Raw genomic sequence first — 11,161 nt, forward strand, 5'->3', positions numbered from 1 at the left:
CGCCCGCACCCGCACCCGCACCCGCACCCGCCGCGCCGCCCCCCGCGCCGCCCGGCGAACGCGCGCCGCTCGTCTCCTCCGAGTGGTACGCCTGTGTGTAGCACAATAATAATAATAACCAAAATCTTTTTTTTTTTAAAAGCTCAACATACTCTATATAAATAAACAAGCCTGTGTGTCTCAAACGCATTCAGCGCAGTTTCATTTGCACACAATCAGTTAGTACTTAAAGAAAAAAATTTAATTAAAAAAAAAAATACATAAAATTTCTTCAAGACACAATAACATACATGATTCAAAGAGCGCGTCAACAAACAGATGACAGACAGAATAGTCCCAAACGTGAGCTGCGGGAACTGCTCATATGTTATCTTGGGCGCTCCAAAATGTAACTCGACGAGCGGCTGCCAACGCTCCAGGTCCAGCGCCGGCTCTGCTAGCAGGCTTAATAGTTCTGGGCTGAATGAGAGCAGGCTGAGCATCGCCATGTGCAGGATTTCCAGCACCCTAAAAAAATAATAAGATTGTGTATTTACTGGAATTGGGATATATGGAAATAGGGAAATTAAAATTATGGATGCCTTTAAATTACACCATTACTTGATTTTTTTTTTTTTTTTATGTCACAGTCGGCAATGGAGCTGGTGGGACGCCTGATGGTAAGCGCTACCACCGCCCATGAACATTTGTAGAGATGTAAAGTCGATTACAGACCTTACGCCTCTACAAATGGATTGCCGACTTTAAATTGGGAAGGGATTAAGAAAGGATTTGCGAGAGGAATAAAGGAAAGGACTGGGAAGGGGAAGGAAAAGGATATGGGCCTCCGGCTCCCCCACTCACCGAACGAAACACAGCAGAATGCTATTTCACGCCGGTTTTCTGTGGGGGTGTGGTACTTCCCCGGTGCGAGCTGGCCCAATTCGTGCCGAAGCGTGCTCGACTACCACATATAAAATTACTTGATGATATCTATAAACTAAAAAATGAACAAATTTAAATAAATAAGAAGCCATTCCTGAAACTAAAATCTAAAAAAGTGCTCATAACTGTATACAATACGAGCGAAAAGTATAAATCTATAAACCACCTGTGCAGCGCGGCGGGCGCGGGCGCGGGCTCGTCGTGCGGCTCGGACGCGCGCCGCGCACGCAGCATCAGCGTGCCGCACTGGTGCACGCACGCACTGATACTGCGCTGTAATTAACAAAACCTGTTAATGTATTCATGAATATTTTTATCATACAATGTGTTCACTCTTTACATACAATACAATATGTGTTTGTGTGTGTATTTGTTAACAGTACAGATTCAGACGAGGAAATGAATGCCTCTTTGTAGATTTGGTAAATCACAGGCTTTCTATTTTTAACAAAAAAAAAAAAAAATGTGTTAAATGAGTTTTAAGATGTATCTAATTTAATTATTTCTTGAATATTTTTTAAGTAACTGTCTCAAGGAATGTGAAATGGTTATGTTAGGTCTAAGAAAAGATTTGCATCCATTGCAAGTATAAAATTGAAACATTTTTGGTTGATTCTTTTTTTGTTTCTCCAAATTCTCACTTACCATAATATAAATTAACGAGTTGATATTCAAAATGCGCCATCTTGCCTCAAACTTAACAAGCTGCACCACAAGGTTGAGTGTGGAGGCGCACAAATTCAACGCATCAATGCTATACATCTGACGGGGCAGTAATATCGCTTCTACAAGATGTTCCAAATGAACGCCTACAAAGGTGATCGCGTCACTAGCAAAGAACTCCCCATGTTTCATGACCATTATTGATATAAAGTCTAAACTGTATCCGTAAACCCGCCACCACTCTTGAGGCGTCCAAACGCACATATTTCCATTGGGATTAGCTTCAATTTTCGGTGGCAACAATTGCATCCAAAGAAATTGATCAATTTCGCTCAGTAATAAGTCTTTGGAAAACGGACCTCTAGCATACGCGGTCAAACAACGCAACGCCGCCAACGACGTGTGGTAATGGCGTCTATTTTGCAAACACGCTTGTAGGCAACAGAGTAATTTGTTGGTAAACTTAGTCGATTGGAACCATTGTGACAGTCCTGTGAACACGTCGTCATACAAATCGAGACACTGTTCAAGCATAGCCAACGAGAGAACTATCGGTGGTATTTCCTCGCTCTGTCCATTCGATTCTTTATCAACTTCCATCGTTGTGTCATCTCTGATGAAATCGAAAAGTTTGCCCAATTCAAGGCTGTTAATATTCGTGACTGAACGAATTATACTCTGCGCTAGAAGACTGTTGGCTTTGATCTCATAATCTAAACTACTTATAGCAACTGTAGCTATAGATAATATAGCACGAACTGCTCTCGGATGTAAACATTCATACACAGCAGCTAAGTTAGTAAGTAAATTATCAATTTGTTTGGCGCTGGCTTTTCTGTTATCGAAACAATCTTCCTTCCAATTCGCCAGCATTACGACATACAGCTCAGCGAGTATGACGACTAGACGTCCATCTTTGAGATCATCTAATTCGTTCAAAAGCGCACTCATACAGGGAGCAACCATTTTTGTTTTGTGCGCAATATTCAGACTGAAAGGCAAACATTTGCAAAATATCGTTGTAAAGTCTTTCCATGAAGTCAAAAGTCCGAGCCATACGGGAACTTTATCGGTGACGCTTTCCTCAGTTTCGCGTCCTCTGAAGGAAAATATAAAATCTATCCAAGTATCAAGATGCTTTTTGTTTGTATCGAAGAACTGTTCTAGAACCTCTTTAAAGTTGGGTTCGAGCTTTTCTCGCGAGACAAATAACTCAATTCCAAGAACGTTAAATATTTGACTATATGTTCGAAGTTCAGGTTGAATTTCACTAAAAAGAGGGCTTGTCATGTGTTCCCAAAACTTCGGATGTTTGCGTAATTTTTTGACGAGAATTTGCATGTTGTTTTTCCAAAGTGCATGAAACAGGGCCATGATGCAACCCAACAATGGACTATGGAGTAATTTGGCATCCTGAAAAAGGTAACATGTGTTATTAAAAGATATGAGGAGGATATATCATGTAAGAAGAATTCGAAAAAATGCTTCAAATTACTCACAGATTTAACGGTTTCCAAATAATCAGCCATGTACCCCAAAATACCTTCAAAACTATCATCTTCTTCTGTTTTCACTTTCGTGTCAGCTTCTTTTTCATTTTCGATTGCTTTAGCTCTCTCGTGATTCATCATAAAGAATGCTTCGGTCAAGCCAGGCTGTTTGCCGACACAGGTGGCGACGAACTCCAATATGGCCACCTTAACACCAATAGTTTCGTATTCATCGCGCAATCTGTCCAAGAACATGACCCGAACTTTGTACGCGCTCATGTCTAGCAATGCAAAGAGTGACATTTGGAAACCCTGAAATATCAATTTGAATTACACTACTTTTGTCTTTAATAACATACCAGTACATAATATAAAAATAACCGTTTTTTACCAAATACCTTTGGATGTATACACTACTGTACTGTCTGTACCAACATTTTTTTTTGCGTCTGTCCCGGCTAATCTCAGGAATAGCTGAACTATTCTATATATATATATAAATTATAGTATAATTTACATATTATACGTCACGATTCCCAAAATTAAACTGATAAAGGTGCAATTGAAAAGGTTACTCACATCAGCAAATCTCTTCAAAAGCCTACAGCTCAACACCGACAAACTTTTGTTGAATGCATGATTAATATAGCTGACCACATTGGGCACAACCTTCAGTCTGTCCACTTGTTTGTTTTGTGCGAATATCAGGTGTTCCAGTGGAGTCACTTCGTTTGTATCGTTTATAAGGCTCTTTTGTCGTAGCGCATACATCATCAACGCTAGACAACGTTGTAATGTAAATGTATATTGATATGCTGATCCAGAAATCCAGTTTGTATCTTCGTGGATTATTTTTTCGAGAGACTCGTTACCTGAAGGGAGTTGCAGTTTTAAGGTTATGTGTACTAATTAATTAACAATTCTTTAATTAATTGTTGTATTGAGTGTCAACTGAAATTACATGGTGATGCTATCATAAATCTGGACTCAGATTTTTTTGGACAAAGATTACAGTTAGAGAATCAAGAAAACATATCATAAACAGTATGGATGATCGTACAGAATAAATCTTATAGATTTTACCAATAGAAACAATCTTCAGCAATTCCAGTGCATTCTCTGTATACAGCAGACCATGAATGCATGTCCGTTTCAACAACATTATTGTGGGTTTATTATCTGCCTGCTGTAGAACCATAGTGAGATAGTTTGCACATTTCTGTATGAGCAGCCTTCGTTCTGTGGTTGAGCTGTACCGCCAACCATAAACATTAGGAAATACTTCACGGAGAATCAAAATAAGCCCCGGCAGAAGGATTTCCGTTATAATACGGTCATCTGTTGTTACCTGATAAAAAATACCCATTAACTTTATAACCAACTTTTACACTATGAGCGAGTGAGTTATAGGCATGTATGGGAAAAACCTTTAATGTTATCTTTTTATTACTACTGTATACCGTATACAAACCTTATGGAAGGCACATAACATATCAATATAAGTAGTAAGAAACTTATAAGTTCCACTTGGTTGTTCAATAGATATGAGATATGAGCCAACTGCTGCCGAGTCTAAGGACACACCGTTTGCATATTCTACATGGGACAGCTGATGTTTCGTTATGCGGGGCAAGAGACCAGTATTTATTAACCTGCAAAAATAAAAAAAAGATCTTTTTTATTAAGACATTTCATTAAAATCTTATCCAGCAAACAAAGTAAAGTAAAACATTTGATCCGGTCAGTTCAGTCTTTTGCCCGTGGCTTCGCACGCGTTAAATTCAGAGTAAATCCCTTTCTCCCTTTTCTCTGTTATAATACATATAAACCTTCATATCATACTTCACATCAACATATAAATATCAAAATCTGTTGCGTTATTTTAAAGATTTAAGCATAGACACACAGACAGCAGAAAGGTACTTTGTTTTATACCATGGAGTGATACAAACAATATTTTACTCACCGTAAATGAATTTCTTTAGAAAACAATGGTATCAACGCAATGCACACATTGAGGCATTCAACCAACAATTGCAATGGTGGGGTTTCTGCACGCATGAACCTCAATAACACATCAAACACACCTTCACTCGGCCCCACCAAACTTTTAGGAATCTCTTTATCTTCTACAAGCGCTTTCAATATACCCTTCAACACTTTAGTCCCTTTGTATACCCTTTCTAATGTCATGTTTAAGTTATAATGACCTTGTTTTCTATCTAGAACTTTCTCTATTTCACTATTGAATACTGTCCAGTATGAAACGGGTGTACGAAAATGAATCATAGTGCCTTCTTTCCGTTCTAAGATAGATGCTTTTGACCCAGCTTCAATGTGATAGGTATTATCGCCGAGAGGGTAGTAATCTCTACCAATAACTGCATCTTCAGATTGTAATGATACTATTGGTACTGTATTTGGATTGTATATTTCTGTGTATACAGGTAGATTTTTGAGTTCGGCAATAAGCTAGAAAGTAAAATTGTATAAACCTCAAATATTACAAAAGAATTATAACAACAGAACCATTAAATCCCATTAAAGATCAATTCTAATGATAATAGACACTTAGACAATACACCAGAAAGTATCATTAATTGTTTTTTACTTACATTTCTTACACTTTCTTTCCCTGCTTCAGCTAAACCACCAGCCAAAATGGAAATTGCATCAAAATTAAAAGGGAAGTACTCTAACGCTGAATTCCATAAAGATACCACACCAAAATTATCATCTTTTTGTTGCAATAACCAAAACTGCTCAGCGATTGTTTTGGACTTAATCAAATCGGAGCATAATTCCATGATGCCAGGTTGACAGCTGATTGTGCCATCTCCATCAAATTTGTCACATATCTCATTCAAAAGTCTGAAAACCCTCTTTCTTACTATTATGGCACATGTGGAATCATCCTGAAAATTTAAATTTAAGTAAAAGGTTCTGTAAGGTTTTCTAATTATTAGTCTGAATTGAAATAAAAAGGGGTAAATTATTTTTTATCGACTGGCCACACAGTTGGTCGCTTGGCGGGGCGCGGCATTCCGAGCGAGACTTGGAGTCTAACTCTTGTGGCGTGCGGTCGTATTAAGTTATCTATTGTGTTACAAGAAATATTTAATCTGAGCTACTTGAGTTTTCGTTTGATTTAACCCCTCGGCGACACCCAAAGTGTTAAAAGGCAGTTCTTTACAGTTCTATTCCATTTGTTAAATACAGATGCATAACACATAATTACTTAATGATGCAGGTTCAGGTGCTTACATAGAATATCAAAAATCTTGCATATTTTTAAGTTGCATTTAAAGATAGGCTTATAGAAATATATTAAATAATTGATACGGGTGGCAAGCCACCTAACAGAATCATTATTACTATATTTACTTACATTCAGCAAAGTGCTATTTAGCATTTGTCTCAGGAACTCAAATACTTTCATCCTAAGTGAAATGGCTCCATAATGTTGATACTGTGTTTCAAATAATTTTAAATGTTGATCACTCTGCAAAGGAAGTATTAGTCTATACTAATATTATAAAGCTGAAGAGTTTGTTTATTTATTTGTTTGTTTGAACCCACTAATCTTAGGATATACTGGTTCGATTTGAAAAATTCTTTCAGTGTTAGATAGCCTTTTTTTGAGGAAGGCTATTTAGGCCATATATGTACCATGGGTGAAGCTAGGACGGACTGCTAGTGAAAAAAATTAAGGGTGGTATCATATAAACAATAATTGCAAAGCAGTATAATATTAATTACATAGTTCTTAAAATTATACAGCTTCCTTATTTATATTTCTAATATTTATTTGTTTTACTAATTTTAATGGATAACCAAGGTTACTTTTGTACACATAGAATAGCTTATAAATTTTCTGTGATGAGTCTCATTTATGTTAAATAAATTGGAGTACAAAATCTTTTCAAAGTTCATATGGCAACAAAAAAAAACCTATTTTATTTGATAGTGTACCTGTAATGTAATCATCATCCAGGTCATCAACATTGGGCTCTGTTCCATATGTGGTTGAATTTTTGTAAATTCATTCTCTACAGACTCCTTAGTTCCATCTATCCATGATGACAGGTTTTTACTAAAAATGAATAGAATGTGGTTGATTGAATAATGTAAATATAAAATAACACTAGTATGAATTTACACACAAAGTAAGTATTCTATTTAGGTTTGTAAAGTTATAATATGTATTAAAGTCAATTGGAAAAATTACTTTCCAATTTAATTCTCTACTACATTGAGTCACAATCCACATTAGTCATAAACACATTTTTATACTCACATTTTCTCACAATCCACAATAGTCATAAACAACCCAATTTCCATATACATTACTCTCATGCACACTTCTCTATGCTTTTCTTCCAAGAGATCATTGAAAGCTTGATTTTTGCCAAAATTATGTTTTCTAAACAATTTGAACAGTTTGACAAACTCATCTTGGGTTATTTGATGTTCATTGGCTATCAACATTAAAATCTGAAGTATCGCAATTTGTTCCCTTAAGTTAGACTTAGCCCATTCTTGTCTCACTGTATCATTGTTAAAATCGCTTTGAATCTTTCTTGATGGAGGTGCAGATGCTAACAGTGTCTCAAATTGTGATATCAGCGAAGCTTTTAAATTGCTTATACCTATATCATTGAATATTTTATTAAATAGTTCATTATACTTATGATTTTTATCTGACTTAAATTCTATAATATATTGTAATAACTTCAATACAAATAGTCTTTCAGCATGATAGAAATTCCAAACGTTGGGCGATAGGAATGTAGGTCTTGTATCAACAAACGCAACATTTTTTAATGCATTTGCTGGTGTTCCATATGAAATATCACATAAATAATGTTTTAAAATTTCCCATATTTGAAAACAGTCTACATCCTGGAAAGAAATACAAATCAATGCCACCATTATCAAAGAAAGCGAAATTTCAGTTTCTACAAATAGATATGAATGAAAATAAACAAAACTATAGTGTGTTATTGCATGTGAAAACAGTAGTAAAATAAATCCAATACTTACAATGTAATGTTGCAGTGTTTGTACAACATTTAAGAGCTTTGTTTGTTCTGAATTTTGAGACTGCAGCTTTGTAAATGAGTTAGCTTTAGAAGATTTATAACAAGCAAGTCCTTGCTGTAAACAGTTAATAATGTCCTTATTATCTAAAACCTTTTTAAGTTCCTCGTTTGTAAGACTTTGTGAAGATGTCCAGCGCCATAACTGCTTCCAATATCTGTAAACATACAAATGGATTTAGATGCGGCTTTGCGATTTGCAGTGCACAACATTTTAATTATTAATACTTACGGAGTAGCAGCAGCTGTCATGGTGGCTTAATTTTATAATGGCAATATAAGGTTCCTATAAATTCAGCATTATAATGCTTTAGTAATATTGTTTTGCTTATTTGACGCGGGAAATAAAAAATAAAATATTAAATTTCTATTTTGTGAGGTTATGGAGACGGGGGAGCCGTTAAGTTACACTGACAAGTGACAAGTGTCATATAAAATTTTTATTCCACGGTCCGGTCCATGAAATATGGATACATCATACACCACAATTATTGCCAGTGCATAATAGAGAACATTTCTTACTTTTTTAGCATTGCTAATAGGTATTTCATGAATCAATGAAATAAAAAAAGCAATTTTCATAAATATTAAATTGATCTAATTTTGACATTGGGTTCAATCGAACGATAGAGTGTTTGTTTGTCTTTTTGGTACATCTTTAGAAATGACGGATCATCGTGAACAAGTAAAATGGCAACATTAATAATACACTTTTTAACATGGCCGCATGTTGAACGAAACGATTTTCTTTACTGTTTGCCAAATAAACCTAAAATCGGTGTTATTTGAGGCGGATATATGTTGATCGACCTGCTGAAATTTAATACAAACAGTTAAACATATAGTCGGTAAGGAATTTCATCCATCAACAAAGTGAAAACAAATTGTAGGGTAAATGTTTTTACGAAACAAATTTTGTTTGTGTCACAGGCAGCGATCTTTAAGATGATGCATCACCCGAACATGCATCATCAGCCGATGTCTGGGCATCCGCCCCAACACCTCCCGGGTCACCAGGGCATGCCTGCACATCATCAAATGCCGCCGCATCAAATGCACAGCCACAGAGAGAACAGGCACGTAACGTTGACTAGGTAACGTTCGGCTTTTTATTATTTTGTTTTGCTAATCACATACACAGCTTATTTCTTTTAATTTTGCGTTTACTTGCTATTTAGAATGATTTCAAATAATAAATAAAATGATTTTGAAATTGATGTAATTTGGCTAATCGCGTACGTAACGTACGTAATGTAACGTTAGTTCAACATGTTCACAAATTCGGCGCTAAATAGTAAAAATAAGTTTTAATTGTTTGTTTTCAAAGTTAAAGTTATTTTTCTCTCCAATGTTTTTAATATTTTATAGTTGTGATTCTTTTAATATTATATCAGTGTAATGAAATAATGTTAATTATCTACTTATATACCAAACCTATGTAATAGCAATTCTTTCTACTTTAAATAAATTTAATTATTAAATAGCAACAATTAATTCATGTGCTGATATTACAAATTTTGTTAATTCAGTAGTAGTTTACAGCTTTTATGTGTATGTCCTATGAATGAAAGATACAGAAATATTTGTCCTTTATTATTTTCTTCCGATTGATAGTATTTCTCAAATATAGCTTTTATTAAACTTACAAGATAGACTTTGTCAGTAATAAATAAGTCAAGAAACATTTCATCAAAACATGACTGAATCTTGTTAAAAACCTCATAAAACAAATAACTGTTTAATTTATTAATTGGTTGTATTAAATTAAAAGTAATTGGTAATAACTTTTAATTCATGTTATAAGACAGTATATTTAATATATTATTGTAGTTTATTCAATATCTAATAAGAATCTATGAAAACTTTGAATGATTCTGAAACTTTTAGTTTTTTAGATTTTATTCAAATCAAATATTAATTCTAATTTATTTTTAATTTAGAATAATTCTCCATTCAATCTGTCTAAAATCCCCTTAAGTATACATTATGTCAAATAATACAAGGTGAATTCTATCTGGCTTTTTATATCTTACTTGAGATTGTAAGAATGGGTCACTCAAACATTGACACTGTTCAATAAAAATAAAATCCCTCTGTTTTACCCAGTCTATAGACCGGCGGCGACATTCATATGCAAATTATGTGTAATTTGTTGATATATGGAGGGTCCTTTGCGGCTCCCTTTGTTACTTAAACTGGTCATGAATGGAACATATGACTGCAGCTTTGATCCAAGCTGATCGAACACTGTATGTGAGTTTTGTGTTCAGCCTGATATATCGCATCTATTGAACGAATGGCCAGTTGGAATAACAGTATCAGATCAGGCTCCTCTCTAAACGGTCCCCTTGAAAGACTTTCGAATTTCTCATGGACTTTTTATACCAGACTAGTGAAATTGTGCAAGGTTTCTATTTTATTTATTTTTTTATTTGTCACTGAGTGTTTTTAATTTATGCGTTGCATACACTAAATTGTGATTGTGATATTGGATGAGAAATTTGTGTATTATAATGCAGTGTGAAGTGTGTTTGATCAGATTAAATTACAAGGTTTTTGAAATAAGTTACAAAATAAATAGGTCATAGTTTAAATAAGGCAGGTAATAAAATTCTTGAAAAAATGTAAGTTCATAAATATTCAAATGTATTTCTTTTCTATTTAAGCATAGATTTCTTTTATATTGAAAATAGTTCCATGGGTTTCTCGACCTTGATTTCCACTTCCACTATTCTATTATACATATTTCAATCTGAATTTTTTATTTAATATACAGATATTTTTGGGATAAGTAAATATTAGTGTATCTTAGACTCGTTTGTTTTCCACCTGTGCACAAACTTTAAATACTTTTAATTAAACCATTAACAATTTATTAAATGTAGCACTAGATTACAGCATGTCAAAGTGGTTTTTATTAACACGCTTTTATTAGCTTCACTTGTATGTTTGTATGTATGTAACTCACACCCGTTTTTCTCCCAC

The 11,161-nt window shown here is 34.6% G+C and overlaps 2 protein-coding genes across 7 annotated transcripts in view; one reads left to right on the top strand and one right to left on the bottom strand.

Moving 5' to 3' along the window:
- The window catches only part of LOC119829563 (nucleoporin Nup188), a 10,107-nt gene extending 1,525 nt beyond the window's left edge, over positions 1-8,582 (bottom strand). Inside the window, exons 1-14 of the mRNA XM_038352132.1 lie at positions 8,409-8,582; positions 8,121-8,334; positions 7,375-7,979; positions 7,050-7,170; positions 6,466-6,579; positions 5,693-5,992; positions 5,044-5,549; positions 4,549-4,729; positions 4,161-4,425; positions 3,657-3,949; positions 3,087-3,389; positions 1,570-3,000; positions 1,091-1,197; positions 291-507 (exon numbers count right to left, since the gene is read on the bottom strand). Of these exons, the coding sequence (XP_038208060.1) occupies positions 291-507; positions 1,091-1,197; positions 1,570-3,000; positions 3,087-3,389; positions 3,657-3,949; positions 4,161-4,425; positions 4,549-4,729; positions 5,044-5,549; positions 5,693-5,992; positions 6,466-6,579; positions 7,050-7,170; positions 7,375-7,979; positions 8,121-8,334; positions 8,409-8,428 (4,677 nt within the window). The 5' untranslated portion in view covers positions 8,429-8,582. The remainder of the gene's footprint in view (positions 1-290; positions 508-1,090; positions 1,198-1,569; positions 3,001-3,086; positions 3,390-3,656; positions 3,950-4,160; positions 4,426-4,548; positions 4,730-5,043; positions 5,550-5,692; positions 5,993-6,465; positions 6,580-7,049; positions 7,171-7,374; positions 7,980-8,120; positions 8,335-8,408) is intronic.
- A 302-nt stretch (positions 8,583-8,884) lies between these two features.
- The window catches only part of LOC119829802 (double-stranded RNA-binding protein Staufen homolog 2), an 11,958-nt gene continuing 9,681 nt past the window's right edge, over positions 8,885-11,161 (top strand). For 5 of the 6 annotated variants that reach the window (XM_038352514.1, XM_038352516.1, XM_038352518.1 and 2 more), the window contains exons 1-2: positions 8,885-9,024; positions 9,107-9,270. In XM_038352514.1, coding sequence (XP_038208442.1) covers positions 9,122-9,270 — 149 coding nt within the window. In that variant the 5' untranslated portion in view covers positions 8,885-9,024; positions 9,107-9,121. The remainder of the gene's footprint in view (positions 9,025-9,106; positions 9,271-11,161) is intronic. The other variant, XM_038352517.1, reaches the window with a different exon arrangement.

Source organism: Zerene cesonia, chromosome 10 (assembly GCF_012273895.1).
Source record: "Zerene cesonia ecotype Mississippi chromosome 10, Zerene_cesonia_1.1, whole genome shotgun sequence".
Classification (NCBI taxonomy): domain Eukaryota; kingdom Metazoa; phylum Arthropoda; class Insecta; order Lepidoptera; family Pieridae; genus Zerene; species Zerene cesonia.